Source organism: Ambystoma mexicanum, chromosome 4q, assembly GCF_040938575.1.
Source record: "Ambystoma mexicanum isolate Mex_15411 chromosome 4q, UKY_AmexF1_1, whole genome shotgun sequence".
In the NCBI taxonomy this organism is placed as follows: domain Eukaryota; kingdom Metazoa; phylum Chordata; class Amphibia; order Caudata; family Ambystomatidae; genus Ambystoma; species Ambystoma mexicanum.
This window is the reverse complement of record NC_090928.1, coordinates 980845521-980861346: the sequence shown is the minus strand read 5'-3', so window position 1 is coordinate 980861346 and position 15826 is coordinate 980845521. Positions and strand designations below refer to the sequence as shown.

The window sequence follows — 15826 nt, the reverse complement described above, 5'->3', positions numbered from 1 at the left end:
CGCACGGCATAAAAGGGAATACCGTGTGGTATGGCTCGCAAATGAGCCAATCACCATGCAGTATACCCGTTGCGCCGCGCGTGCCGGGTGCTAATGTTCATTCATTGCCCAACCAACGTTTTGGGGCTCAAGGTTAATTACGTACATTTTCATCCGATGAAGGATTCTACAAATAATTCATATTGGGATGTGTCATTACATTTTAGAAAGGCATCAATATACACATGCATATTTCATACGAACACTGCATGCTGTAGGCCTTGAATCTCATCATACAGCTAGAGAGCTGCTGCTTGCACCTGGAGGGTCATATTCTGAAGGCACCGTCACTGTCACCCACCTGTGTTGGCTCGGATTCAGAGGATGGGCCAGAAGCCAATAAGCCACAGTAACAGTCATGCAGCACTATGGACGTACACGTATGTAGCTGTGCTTGCCGACAATGTGTAGTCTGCCCTTTAAACATGGCTGGGAGGTTTTGAATCAATCATAACCACTGGCAAAGCTCTGGGCGACCCTCCAAGTCATCGCCTTTCAGCCTGCCAAACCATTACCGAAGGGGAACAACCATGTGCAAATCAGGCTTCTTTGGACCAAGCAGAATTTGCATATGGTCTTTGTAATGGCTTGGCAGGCCAAAGAACGATGGTTTGGAAGGTTGCCCAGAGCTGTGCCAGAGGTTGGAATGAACGCTAAACCTTCCAGCCATCACTTTTTGTTCTGCTATAATCACTCCGAGTTGGACGGGTATGCCCAGACGTGTCCCAAGCCTGCTGGACCTAGAGACCCACGCTACTCCTCACCGAGGACGCCCAATGAGGCCAAAACATGCCTGGGGAGGCTTGTGGTCTACTGCAGAAAGGGTGTGACCTAGCAGTTCAGGCTGGGCTGCCCTTTCTTGGGTGGGACCAAGCCCGATTTGTATATGATCTTTACCCTTTCTGCAATGGTTTGGCAGGCTAAAGAAGATGGTTTGGAGGGTTGCCAAGAGCTGTGCCAGAGGTTGGGATTCATTCTAAACCTTCCAGCCATCACCCTTTGTTTTGCTATATTGGTTCCTAAGCATGCAGAAAATGGCAACATGTCCTTAGGTGGGAAATAAAGGGAATATCCAAATAACTTCTATGAAGATATCCGACCAATACTGTCCCATTGTGTTTTAAAATGCACAATTAAACCAATTATTCAAAAACATTTCTTGGGGAGTGCACGTATAGCCCCTGTGAAAATAGTTTCTTTTAAAACCATCAGGTTGTTGGCCAGTGTTACTGCCCCAAAGAGAAATGCATAATGTGTCCGACATTTTCTCAAAATGCATTGAGGGGCACTCCCTACACTGTTAAACGTCCACAAAGCCTTAGTTTTCAGATACATTCTTCGGTAATAACTCTGAAATTCACCTTAAAATGCTCTTGCAATGCTTTCCTTTTTCATTGCCAATGTGAATGCCTCACAATGCAACTTCAGCATTATTTGTTCCTAGAATACCAAACAAACCCCATCCCTTGTAGAGTGCACTCCAAATCCCTTGATGTTTTACCAGTATTACCCACACAATGATCTTTAAACCATTTGCATTAGTCCCAAAAGATCCTTAAGGCAGAATCCACACCCCAAGTATATGGCTGCTATTTAAATCAATTGATGCCTTACCAATGCTACAGATCCAATAAGCCAGCAGGATTTAAAATGGGAAACACCCAAATTGTTTGTTAAAAAAATGCCTGCATGGAGCATTTAACTGAATTCGGCCTGTACCATTAAATCAAAGCCCAAAATACTGAACATGAGGAGCGGGAGTTGCGGGGGTGTCTCCTGCACCCCATGTTTGGTGTGATGGGTTTCGGGGGGTATGGGGTTGTCCCCTGCTTCCTTAACATTGGAAGTGGGGGAACCACAAAAAAAAGAACAAAAAAAAAAAGCATCAGATCCAACCCGCGTTAGAGGGACGGAACTGAAGCCGCAGGCGGATAGGATAAGCGGCAGGCAGAGAAATGATAAGTAGGTGGGGGTTGTGTGTTTGCTCTACGGCCACAAGTTGGTTGTTTAAAGGAATGGTTTGGTCAAAAATGTGTATTGCCCCTACGGGTCGGCCATGTGTTTTTAAGCCTAAGTCGCTCGATTTTAGAAGCATTTCCTATGGACCTTACCCGAGTTTTCGTCCATTAAACGCACGTGAAAACAGGCACCAGGGAGCTGCCATTTTGTGATAATCCTATCATTTCCCCCATCGCCCTGGCTGACCTGCTTTTGCGGCACTAAATCATATCCCCCGCCCCTGAGCCTGTCATCAGCAGACGCATATCGCCCATTTCACAACGCCAAAGCACGTCTCTTGTCAACATTCGCTGCGCTTCAGCTAATGACGTGTCGCCATGGAAATGGCAGGACGCCTCTTTCCTCAATAAGTATAAACAGACCGTTTCACAACACACAGCACCAGATTTTCGATTCCATTCCTCTCTCTGTGTTACTTTGAGTATTCTGTGACTCGTTTCTGTGCTCTGGTCAGCTACCTTCGTTGCTTGTAGCCCGTGTGAACAGATACCAGTACCACCGCTATCAATTATTTTAGTTTGTTTAACACACAATGGATACAATAATGCCCTACATGTACAAGCCCGAGTATACCGAGGAGGAACTACTGGAAAGGGAAACACGCGAAAACGATGGGTCTTCGGACGGCAGTTGGGAGGACGATTCAACAGCTGAAGAGCCTGGACCTAGTCGCATGGACGGTGTTTCCACCTGGTGCACATGCAATCGGTGCGAGCTAATGCCAACCGAGGACGAGAACTGCTGCTGCTGTGAAAACTCGGGATGCGTGGCCTACATTTCGGAAGGCAAGCCACGACCGCAATGCATCACCGAGCTGCCAGACGTCAGGGCAGCCTGCCTCACAGGGTCCGTGTTGAGGATAATGATGGTGCTTATCCACGAACTTTGCGCAACTGTTCGTCCTCGTAATCCAAGTAACGAGTAAGTATACTCTGCTTGTCATGCCACTCCCATTTCATGGTCTTCTACTATATCCAAAATTACATATACATATCATTGTAACGCATGAAAGTCGTTCAATAGTGTGCAGTGTCTAGATAGCATTTGTCCAAGCAGAATGCCATTAGTTACAAGAATTGTCATTGACAACAAACGTTTATTAAACTTATCCTGGTCATTTAAAAACAGTTTGTTTCATTCCTTTTCACAGGTGGTACAGGCTGGTGGCCTATCGTTCCTTTACATGGTGGCTTCACGGGAGGCTTGGACACCGCGTTCGAAGAGTGATACCTGCCTGTGCCGTTCGTGCCATAAGAGAAACGTTCCCGAGTGACAGCGGTCAGTACAGGGGATTTTCTCTCGCTGTGCTGCAACCTGAACTGTACAATGTGTAAAGTTTTGTATTTTTATGTCATCAAAATAAGCTACAAAATAAAACACCACATATATTTTAACAACGGTTGTTTCGATTTTTTTAAATCAATCAAGTGTGTCTTCATTCAAGGATGGACGTCAGACACCTGTGCTCGGAATGGGTGAAGTTCAGGTCGCTGTGAAGCGGGGTGGTCACTATCTAAGCTAACATAATATATTATCAATAATGCATGCACTAAATAACACTTGTTCAAAGTCTTTCAGTCGGTTATGTCTCTATAAAAGTCACACATATATCTATACTATCAATTAACATTGGATTATACAGGCCTTAGGTCAAGGGTCTTGACCACTATAATACACTGTTTGAAGTGTCGGTCTGTGCTCACAAGAATCTCCGGTATGTGGCATTTGTTATTGATAGGCAACGATATACTGCAGTAGGGGTCTAATGTTAGTTGGGGATCTGCTAGGTGGGCATCATGGCGTGGTCAGTGGTCTGGCACATGAAGAGAATACCTTGCAGGGACACAGGGTCATAATGGCAGTAAGTTTCCACTGGCAAGGGTGCGTGGGCAAGGACACGTTTGTGGAGATGAACGAGCCATGTGCTTGGTTCAGGCCGGTTCACATGCAGGACCGTGATCTCAGAGAGTGATGTGTTACATTTATTAGCTGTTGCAAATACCTCAGGAGTTTTCCAGTCAGAGTGGGAACGAGGCTGTGGGCTATGCGCTCTGTGCGCTGTACTATCGCAGTGAGGCCTGGTCACCAAAATGGAGTGGAAAGTGGGTACAAAAATGGATGCCCCATGTCCTGCTCAGTGTTCCCATCTACGCGAATGTCATCCAAAGTTAACATCACATAAGGGCAAGGGGCGAACCCACTACTGGAGGCACTTGGTACGAGTTTCTACTGAGAAGTAAAGGATGAGAGGGGCCTGATGGCCCCTCGCTCCCACACACTTGCCTACACGCCAAAAGGTGGTTCGCACCCGGGGATGAGCGCTGGCATGGGGGGCTGTGACGGGCGCAAACGGCCGAGGTGCCAAAAAGCATGTGCACTTCAAAAGGTATCCCACGCCCAGGGGCCATCGCTCATATGGCCTCCTCAGACCCCGTGTCTCCAGGCAGGTCTCCCCTGAGGCAGGCCGCCGCCCCCCTGCAATAAACATAATACCACGACATACACACGTCATTCATTCACAAACACACCCCTGTTTCTAATACTTTATAAACCACTTGTTATGTCTCATGAGAACATCTTTGTGCTTTGCAAGTCAACTCCTGAACCTTCTACCTGAGAAGTACTGAGATCTATGCTAATCTGCTCGTCGCCGTGCTATCTGTGACCGCTTCGAGCAAACTCGTCAGTGTGCTACCTGTGGCCAGCTACCTGTTCTCCTGCAACATACTGCTCGGCCTGCTGAATCCAACTGTTTGTTGGTCAAGGTAAGGCCATGTATCCTAGTCATATTTCGGTCATTTTTACATTTCAATCTATTTGCTATTACAGTACCCAATAGAGCTATGGTCATTGGTCTCGTTGCTATTGACTTGAGTTTCAATTGTTATGCTATCAATAGATCTATTTATTTTCATCTGTGTCAATTGTCATCGAATTGCATCCTTCGGGGGTCCAGTCTATAATGTAAGCATGGTTCCTTTTCGTGCAAGACAGAACATCCAAGGGACGAGTCACATGTTCAGAGTTTAGTCACATAATTTAAAAACGTATGCAAATACTAAGCCGCACATGATGAACTGGTATAGTTCCAGCTGACCAAAACAAACCTTGCATTGAGCATGGTATGGTTCATTTACTTTTTTATGCCATTTTTATTCATCAAGGTTTTATAATAATCTTGATATTTACTTTTCAGAATTTTCAACACAATGCCTGCCTGTTTGATTAGCGGTTGCCCTTCGAAGACCCATGCTAAATCTGAAGGCCCTACAATGCATGTGTTCCCGAAAACTGTTGATCGAATAAGAGAATGGGTCAGACATTGCGGATATCCACTGGATGAGCTGGAAAGTAGAGTCCAACAAGTCTTTGAGGACAAGAGGGGTGAAAGATACCGCATCTGCAGCCAGCACTTTCCCACGAACATGTACACCACATCTTGGGTAACGAAGAAGAATAAACGGCGATCGACACGAAAATTGCTCGCAAACGCTATTCCCACTCTATTCGTCCACAATCCGCCACTGGTGAGTCGAGTGTATAGCTTTTTGAATAATGACATTTATCAATATATTATTTTTAGATTTCATAAACCCACAAACGAAATCTATATATGGGCACAGGGAACTGTGCTATATTGCGCATTACTCAAGTATTCTGTCTCCTTACATGGCAATTTTAAATATTGGCATTTCATTATCAAACAATAATTTACCTTTAGAACTTCTTGACTATCCCTTGAATCTGAAGCAAGAACATTCTACTTCCGTCACGTGCTCGCAGTTATCAACCACTTCTAGCGCGTATCAGGTAATCATACTTGGCTATTCCGCTACAGACTTGTTTTATGCATGTCAAGTAATAGTTTGTATGTATCGTGTGATTATTTTACCAATTGTTTGATTAGTGCTTTCCAATTGATATACACCTTAGTTGTCGTCCCCTGGTATTTGTTTTCAGTTAAAATTAGTGTTATCCATACTAATGCAAGTACTGTCTTTCAGGGAGATGCTGAAGCGTCCACCACATTGACAACAGCCCTAGATGTTCTTCAGCAGCCCGAGGTATGGATACTGACAGCTCAACTGACCGTGATCATCAGGACTGGAACACTTGTCGTTTGATTGTTCTACACCATGTTTCATTTGTGGTTAGCTGTTGATATGTACCTGTGCGGTCGACCCCAAGCGTGTGTTGTGTTTTCAATATTGTAATCCTTACTAATGCAAATACTATGTTTCAGACAGTTGTTGAATCGTGAACCCACGCACTTGATGCGGAGCCTGACATTCAAGTAATTCTGGTGGAAGCGGGACTATGCGAATACGAATCGGCGCATCAGCTTTCGGAAGTGCGCACCACATTGACAACAGTCCTAGATATTCTTCAGCAGCATGAGGTATGGATACTGACAGCTCCATCGAGCGTGATCATATAACCTGATTCCATTTGCTATACTTTCTTCCCTATTAACGCAAGTACTGTGTTTCAGGAAGATGATGGAGCTTCCACTACAATCACAAGATCCCATTTAGATGATGCAGATGTAAAGAAATCGGAGAAATAAGTCGATTAAATCTGATCATTTTTAAATATTCCTTGATTCTTTTAGACAATGCAACATTTGTGGTTATCTCTTTATATGTACCTGTGCCGTCGACCCAAAGTGTGTGTTATGTTTACGATATTGAAAACCATACTAACACCAGTACTGTGTTTCAGGGAGTTGCTGATGCCTCCTCTTCAATACAATCATTCGTGGCAGTCCATGCAGAGCCAGAGGTATGGATACTGACAGCTCCATCGAACTAGGTCATCAGAGCTCGAATACTTGTCGTTTGATTGTTCCACACAATGTTTAAATCGTGTTTGGCTATTGAGATGTACATGTGTGTTCGTCCTCACGTGCGTTTTATGCTAACAATATCTTGATACACAGTAATGAAAATACTATGTTTCAGGGAGTCGATGGAGCCTCATTCTGTGCTGTCTATGCGGATACAGAAAATATAGTCGTTGCAGCGCAAGAGGAAGGGGAGACATGCGGATACGTATCGGAGCAACAGCGTGCAGATGTTGAAGGTCGAGTCAAAAAAGTTGCAAAGAAAACAAACAAAAATAAGGTTAGTTACAAACAGTTCATAACTTTAGACATTTTTTGTGCTGGGGACTATTTTATGTTTTTTTAAAGTCAATTGTACTATACTTTATCTTGTGTTTAAACTGAACATCCCTTTTCCAATCTGTCCTCTAGTTACCCGTGGGTCTACGAACTATACATACACAGACAGTGAAGCGAATGAGAGATGTTGCTTGCCAGACCATTTACACTATGGAGGAACTATTAATTCAGACGCGGCGTGTTGAGACTCGGGATGCTCATGTCCAATGAACAGAAAATGAAATGAATGTGTCCGGAGAATCCAGCAAAGTTGTATTGGACCATTGTGTTAGGCAGAAACCTGTGCAGTTCCCTTAGGGAACACTGCAAAAGATTTAGGACTACAGGTGTTAGCAGTAAACCCACTTGGTAGCAGTCTGTACCACCCAGATTTACCTGGTAGCTGTGGCTGAGCAGTCAGACTTCTCTCAAGAAGAGTTAGGCAGTATGCAAAGTATACACAATAGGCACTCAGACACAATAATACAAGCAAACACTGACCAGAGCTTTGGTATCAAAGTATATAATTATTTATTTAAAAACACAGTTTGAAACACTCCAGCACTCTTGTTGTAAAATATTCTAAACACAGTTACTATTGTAATATATACACCCCTTTTTCCTTATCAGATAAGTCTCAGTAAAACACCACTTATTTTCATACAGAGGTGAGCGCTTAACTAGATGGCACTCCTAAGTTTGTGAGAAAGGGAGGGAAAAAGACAGAATATGGAAAGGTACACCACTCTAAGATTCAGGAACGCTGTTAGCAAGGCAGAAGAGCAAAAGTCACTGGTGAGCCAAAGTCCAAAGGCTGGGCCCACTCTTAGAGAGAGCAGAGCACAAATGCGCCCACGATCACACAGTTACACTAGGCTTAGAAAGTCTTGCAGAGAGTTCAAAAAGAGTTTAAAGAGGCTTAGGAAAGTTTAGCCAGGGTGTCCCAGGCTAACCCAGGTTCGAAAGCCGGGGGCTACATCTACCCCGTACAGTCGGTAGCAAGGGAAGCCAGGCGGGACACGGTACCTTAAGTGGGAAGGATCCTCCAGCGGTGGTAGTTGTTCCTGGCAGTGGGTGCAAGTCGTGTCGTCGTCCAGGGGAAGAGAAGATCTCGACTTGGAGGATAGATGAAGGTCGTTGCACTGCCAGGGAAGAAACCAGCCGCAGAGTTTTCCGGTTAAAAGTGGTACCTTTGTTTCGCAGTCGTGGTAAAACGTGGTATCCCAGTTGCCAGGGTGCTTGGCACAGACAAGGCGGCCACGAGGTACGTCGGGAAGGCGAAAAGACAGTGAAACTGGTTATCCCCACCAGTCAAAGGAAGAAGACTCTCCGGCGGGAGATCTCCTCTGTCGTTGGGAAAAGTGGTGAGACGGTCCAGCAGGGCTCCACCGGTGTTGACGTCGTGGCAGGTCGGCTCAGCTTCTCCCTTGTCGGATTCTTAGGTCCTGTGGCGACTTCTGAAGTTCCAGTCCCCAAAGCCCTGCTTTTATGCAGAAAACCCCCATTCACTCAGCCTAGCTGTCACTCAAACATGCTAAGTGGTGAGCCGGCCGGCTCACCACTTGGGCCAATCAGGACGGAGTGCGACTTGAGTTGCCTAGGCAACTCAGTCCAGGGTGCCTAAATCCCCCTCCACCCCTCCTAAGTACCCCAGACAGAGTGGCACCACTTTGGAGGGCTTCTGTGGAGAAGCCTGCCAAAAAGTGGAACAAAGGGCTCGACTTGGGTTGGAGTCACAGAAGACAACGCAAACGCCATTTTAGAATCAAGTTTTGGCAAACAAATACCAACCGGAGAATTAATATTAAATAAACCGGCGGTATGTTCGAGGCTACCGTAAATAATTAAATAAAGATAGTAGCCTAAAACAGTGGGAAATCCCATAGGAAAATATTCGCGGTTGAATATAAAAAGTAGTATCCACTGCCACCAGCCAAAACTCGATCAGGTGGGACGGAGACGTGCCCCCTCGACTAACAGACCCCGGGGCAATTGAATTGCCCCAGCCAGTACGTCCACAATATGATGGTTTGTACTGGTTCTGTTCAGAATTTAAGACTAGTAATGTCAATGGTGACTTTACATGCACTGGGAGACAGTAGTCAGTCCCAGGGTATGGAGTCTATACTGGGGGGTCATTATGACACCCCTGTGTTACTGCACTGAGGGTGCTGTGTAACACACATCACAAAAACACATGAAGCCCTATGGAATAAAAGACCCAATAGCCCATTAAACACATCTAGATTCAAAGAAACGCACTCAAATCATGTCCAAGAGTGAGGGTAAAAGAGTCTCACTCTTGGCAGGAGAAAAAAATAAACCCCAAAAATCCAGCAAAGCTGCTGGGGGACTCACTAGGTTAGGAAATTCAGCCTAAACAGAGAATTCTCCCTAACACATTGCTACAGTACGACCGCAACAACATGATGCTGGATGTATTGAAGATAGCTCTGAAGTAGTCGCAGATCAATTTACACAATCTACACCCGCCAAAAAATTGCCACCAAAAAAGCTGTCAACATTGTTGTGTTCTCCCATCAATTTTGAAGTAGCAGATGTTGAAATGACAGAGAATGAACCAGCAGCAGCATTCACTGACGCATCAGAACTTGATAGCAGCAATATTTCTTTCAAATGTGGTGATATGTCCTCAACGTCACAGGCCGAAACAACTTTGACGCAGGATGACAGTCTAATAAAAGAGGACAAATACATAGTATTCGACAGTCGTTTGATGGATATTATAAGTATGCCGAAATGTGGGCATTCCGTCAGAGGTAAAGTATGTGGGAAGCCATTGATTCAAAAACAAGGCAGTAACGTCACAATACATGCCGCCTGTAGATTACATCATACGTTCTCATGGTCTGCACAACCGATGCTGCAGAAACTGCCAGCAGGCAATCTACTGTGTGCAGCTGCATCACTTTTTAGTGGCTCCAGTTTTAGAAAGTTAAAGTCTTTCTTTCAGTTTGTGGGACTCATTTCATTTAAAAAACGCAGTACTACAAATACCAACATGATTATCCGTTTCCGGCCATTAGTGATGCTTGGAAAATTGAACAATTGTCTCTAGCAAGTACATTCGAAGGCAAACGATTCAGGCTAGCCGGCGATGGACAGTGCGACAGCCCTGGATTTTCTGCCAAGTACTGCACCTACCACTTTCAGGACATGGATAGTAAGAAAATTGTGAGTTCTGTGGTCGTGCAGGTAACACAATGTACATCCTCAGTGGCCATGGAGAAACTAGGATTTATAAAATCAGTGGAATATCTGCAATCGAGTGGAATGCACATCGACCTAATAGCCACAGACAGACACGTTTCAATTGCCAAGACAATGAGAGAGCAGTTCCCACATATTAAACATCAATTTGACGTACGGCATCTTGCTAAATCAATCAATAAGAAAATCTCGGCTGCAGGGAAAAAAAAAGGTTTGGAAAGTATTTCAGAGTGGTCCCAGTCTATCAGCAACCATCTTTGGTGGAGCTCCAAAACTTGTGAAGGGTCAGTGGAAATACTACTTGAAAAATGGCGGTCACTGATGCACCACTGTACCAACGTGCACCGCTGGTCGGAAAACCTACATTTCCACCAATATGAACATGTCCCTTTATTCCCAGTGGAGGCACGGAAGAAGAAGTGGTTGAATCCATCTTCACCGACACCCAAAGCCATTGAGAAGATTGTTTTCGATAAAACTCTATCAAGAGATTTGAGGGGACTGACAGAATTCTGTCACACTGGAGGTTTGGAGGTGTTCCACAATATGTGCCTAAAGTACAGGCCAAAGCGCTTGCATTTCAGCATACAGGGCATGAGACATAGGACTCTACTTGCCGTCTTGGCCCATAACGAGAATCTCGGCCGTGAACAATCTAGGACTACGGGTAATTTAAGGATGCCTCGCTACACTAAGGCCTTTTCAAAAAGAAGTAAGCAATGGGTGATCAAACCAGCCTATGAGGAAATGGAGTTCGACTTTGTCAAAAGCCTTATTGTTGCTGTATTAGAGAAGCACAGATATGGAATTTTGAACGTTTCTGTACAGAGCACTGATCCATTGCCACCCAACATTGCCACTGTGCCATGTCCACCCAAAGGAGAGCTGGTTGTGAAGTACAAATCCCGGTTTAAATAATTGTAATACGATTGTCTTTTTGTAAATAAATGTTATTGTACAGTGTGCATACAAAGTACGCTAACCCTAACCCCTACCTTCACCATCCTGGGTGCCGAACTACCTGGGTGTCATTTTTTAATTCTCTCTCTATTCACCTCATATTGCTGACCTTGTCTATATGTGTATGTATATATTTTTGTTGATGTAACTAATTTTCGCAATCTCTTATAAATGCTGGGCACTGTTAACCGAGGGGAGGCTTGCGTATTGCAAATAATAAAACAATAATAAAACAAACAAACAAACAAACAAACAATAAATCTCACTTTCAACTCAACTCCTCGGGTACTTTATACTTTCCCTGACCTTCCCCAAAAAATTAAAAGTCTCAATAGTTATGGTTCTTTGGGGCTTCAAAGCTCGCAGACAACGAGGACAAAATTGGGGGGCCTTAGAACGCGCCAAGCGAGCCGTTGCAGATGGGAGAGAAGCCAGTTCGCATTTGCACATTGAGGCGCAGTACATAGATGGATTCGAAACTTCAAGTTCTCACAGATGGCTTTACTACGGGATGTTGCAAAGAAAGAATGTATGCTCATTTCTAGTGAAGGTCAGCGGCTTTGATTTTCAGCTCGCGCCCTGAAGAGGCCCACAACTCGCACTGGCAGTATAAGGTTCTATTGTTTTTTTTACCTTGAGAGACAAGGACCATGCCGTAAGAACTTCATTTGAAGTGGGGGTTGGGCAGTGCAATAACATAAGAGACGATAAGGCAGAAATTTTTTAAACTAGACCGAGTTTCATGTTAGTTCAGTATACGAAAAATCGTTGTCAAGAGCACAGTGGGATTTACGGACTGCATTACGCAGAGACACAATGGAAATTGCAAATATAATGTAAGTAACTCTTTAGACGCTTTTATACTGGAATGAAGAATTAATGAATGGATGCATGAATAAATGAATGAATGAAGAGCTTTGAAAATGTTTGTGGATTTGCGGATAGAGATAAAAGAAAATATATGACTTTCGGAGTTCATATGGCAATTGCTGAATATTCTATAAACATTTAATGTCAAATAAATGTACTTTACCAAATTTACTGTGTTGCTGTTTGATTTTAAAGTACAGTTTCATATTCCGAATTGTGGCGCGCTGTGTTGTGAGCTGATCTGTGTTGGTTTCCGGGTTTTGTGTGAAGTCGCGTAGAAGACGACTGGGCGCGTTTGCCTACGCAGCACAGAAACGTCACGGTGAGATGCAGGGAATATGAATGTTTTGATAATGTCAGGCTCAGGGGCGGGGGATATGATTTAGTGCCGCAAAAGCAGGTCAGCCATGGCGATGCGGCGAGTGATAGGATTATCACAAAATGGCAGCTCCCTGGTGCCTGTTTTTGCGTGCGTTTAATGGACCAAAACTCGGGTAAGGTCCATAGGAACTTTTTCTAAAATCGAGCGACTTTGGCTTAAAAACACATGGCCGACCCGTAGGGGCAATTAAATATTTTGACCGAACCATTCCTTTAACCAATTTTGGGTTGTTTTACCGAAGTAGAGTTGCAGCGAAATCAACTACAGTCAATTCCGCCGCGATTGCTTCTACTTCTGTAAAACAATCCAGAACCATCCAATCCATTTCAGAACTTTTTAAAGTGGAGTGATGAAGGAAAAATGGCCAACGGACAATGTGGCTCTAAATCAAACCATGCTTAATGTCCCCAACCCCACCCACCCACAAGGAAAGAAATGCTGTTGCAAGCAGGGGGTCTGGTCACGGGCTGTTAGTGGTTAAACTACTTCTGCTCTTACCTGACTGAAGCTACTAACAGTAAGTAAGTTCATTGCAGTTTGGTAGCATACCTGGTGTAGTCTGGTGGGCAACCACTGCTACAGAAGTAATTCTGAAGCAACACAGAAAGAATGGAAATTCGGTATTATTATATCTTACTAGCTTGCCTGCTAAATTATTTCCTGCCATGCCGAATGAATCTTCCTTTACAAGGAGTAATAGATTTCTAACTACATTTTGCATTTATAATGATCAATTTTCTAGGATTAAGATTTACAGTCTTTAGTTTCATCTTTAATCGCCGTGTTCCCAATTCCCTTGCCTACAGCATACCCTAGGCAGGTCTCTTTACATCATCTCTTTACATTTTGCATTTATAATGATCAATTTTCTAGGATTAGAACTTTTATTTTTTAATTTCATTTTCAATCTCCTTGTCCCCAATTACCTTGCCTACCGCCTGCCCTAGGCGGGTCACTTTGCATCATGCGCATGTAGCTTTAAAGCACTGGCCAATTCAACTTTACACGTATAAAGCTATACTGAAAAGATGCATGTCAAGAGCCAGGCACTCCTGCATTAGAGTTTGTAAATACTGTGTCCAGGGTAGTACATTCTTTATGTCTGTGAACCTTCTGCTTGCGAGTGACCTACTTGTATGTTTTACTGTAGTCGAGCCAGAATCCGCAAATAATGGATCCCACCATTCCGGCCAAAACCAGTGTCAATCCAATTCGTCCAGCATTCACTTCTTCACCCTGAAACAGATGACTTGGGTTAATGATGGTACATTTAGTAGAAAGAAAACATTCCTCATCTGAATAACAACTCTGGAATAAGAAAATAGCCCTAGCCTCTCTACATTATCAGTGGGGTGCAATAAAGCGCCTTCGAAAAAAACAAGGAAATAAAGGTGTTTGAAGAGCACCAGCAATGGCCAGTAGTGGAACTTGTGCCAAATCATATTTTATCAATTATTTGAGAGTTGTGTGCTGTGCTACTTGCAGAGCCAACTGCTTTAGAACATCAGGGGAACGGAGGATGGTCGACAGGGAGATGGGTTATGGTTAAATCCCTCGGAGGGGTGTGCGGTTGTTGGAGAGGAAAGGGAGATGGGGTGGGACAGGAAATGTGAACAGGATTTAAGACAGAGCTCAGGGCTCCATCCCTAAAGATAAAATGCATGATCACTCGTTCGGAGTGCTCCATTCCTGCCCTCTGCACCTGCTGCTAGCAGGCCTCAACTTTTCTTGCAATGCAAATGTGCGCAAGCTCTATTTGTCTTGAGTGGAGCTTAGTGGATGGAAGCTGGTTTTGGAGGGATTAGAGATCCTACACAGGTGATACATTTGACCTATTTCCTCCATTCTTATGGTAAGGGACAGATTCCAGGTAACCAGGGAGGCATGTCTAGGCTCAGCCCAATGGGCTTCCGATACTCTCTGGCAAAACCTGAATACCAAACAAGCACAGGGAGAGCCAATAGTTTTGGCTTTTGTGTAGGCATAGGGTAGGCATGTGCCAGGTACTACAATAATAGTACTACATGGCCATAAAATGGCCTCAGCTGAACATTTTTGTCATTTTTTTATTATTTTTTATTATTGTTTACAGCTGAATTCATCAACTTTTACAACTTCATTTAAGTTCAAGCTTATACAAATTTAAAATATTAATAAAAGACATCAATTTCGATTGCACATTAAAAGAGAAGTATTTTCATTTCAGTTACACATTAACTCCTAATCAAAAGCAGCATGTAGACATTAAATTCACTAAAAAACACAAAACAAAAAAACTTCCATACAGTTCAATAGTCTAATTCGTTTTATGTATGCTGTTTCTTCCCATTTTAACATTTTTAAGAAATTGATTGTAGCGATCAATCATTTGCCATAGATATTCAGGAGACATTTCTCCGTACCTATCAAAGATTTGTTAAATGATTGAGCATGTAAGTTTGCTAAATTCGGACACACTGTCAATAAATGTTGTAAGGTCTCTTTGTAGGCATTAGTCTGACAAAACCAGCAAACAGAACTACTGAGAGTGGTTGGTTTGCGCCTGAACTGAATCTCCAGTGTGTGCCAGAGATTGAATCTGAGCTTCATAAAGTCCGATCTGTGAGCCGGCGAGGGAGACTTTTTCAGATACGATTCGGGTTGGCTAAATTTCTTGAAGCCAAACGGTTGATTCTGAAAAATCTTGATATTTCATACAACTCTCACAAGTATTTATCCAACCTAGCTGGAATAATAATGTTTTTGCCTTAGTCGGGTTAGATAGGAGTGTATCAACAGATATATTCGCATCTGTCAGAGCTTGAATTACAGTCCATCTCCTGACAAACAGATCCTGGGACTGAAACATGTGCCTTGAAAGAATCCCCATAAGCAAGGTTGACTTAATAGATAGCAGGCATTTTCTAAAGAGTGCAATTGTTTGCCAAAGTTTGCGAGCATGTAGGGAAATTATCCCCAATTCGTACCTAATCATAACTCCAGGGACACATCCTGACAATTTAAGCATGCGTTTCCAAAATCTAAATTCAAGATTGTTCCACAAAGTTTCACTTATCGGATTTCTGGATTCTGCGCCATATAGAACAACGGGAGCTGTCTTCTGTAAGAAAAAGGTTAGGACAGGTAGGAGTGAACAGTTTCCATATATTCCCTCCACAATAGTT

At 43.6% G+C, this 15826-nt stretch overlaps 1 protein-coding gene across 1 annotated transcript in view; it reads right to left on the bottom strand.

Annotated features, from left to right (window-relative positions):
* FLVCR1 (FLVCR choline and heme transporter 1) overlaps positions 1-15826 on the bottom strand; it is a 379457-nt gene that overhangs the window by 82977 nt on the left and 280654 nt on the right. Inside the window, exon 5 of the mRNA XM_069608541.1 lies at positions 13795-13898. Coding sequence (XP_069464642.1) covers positions 13795-13898 — 104 coding nt within the window. The remainder of the gene's footprint in view (positions 1-13794; positions 13899-15826) is intronic.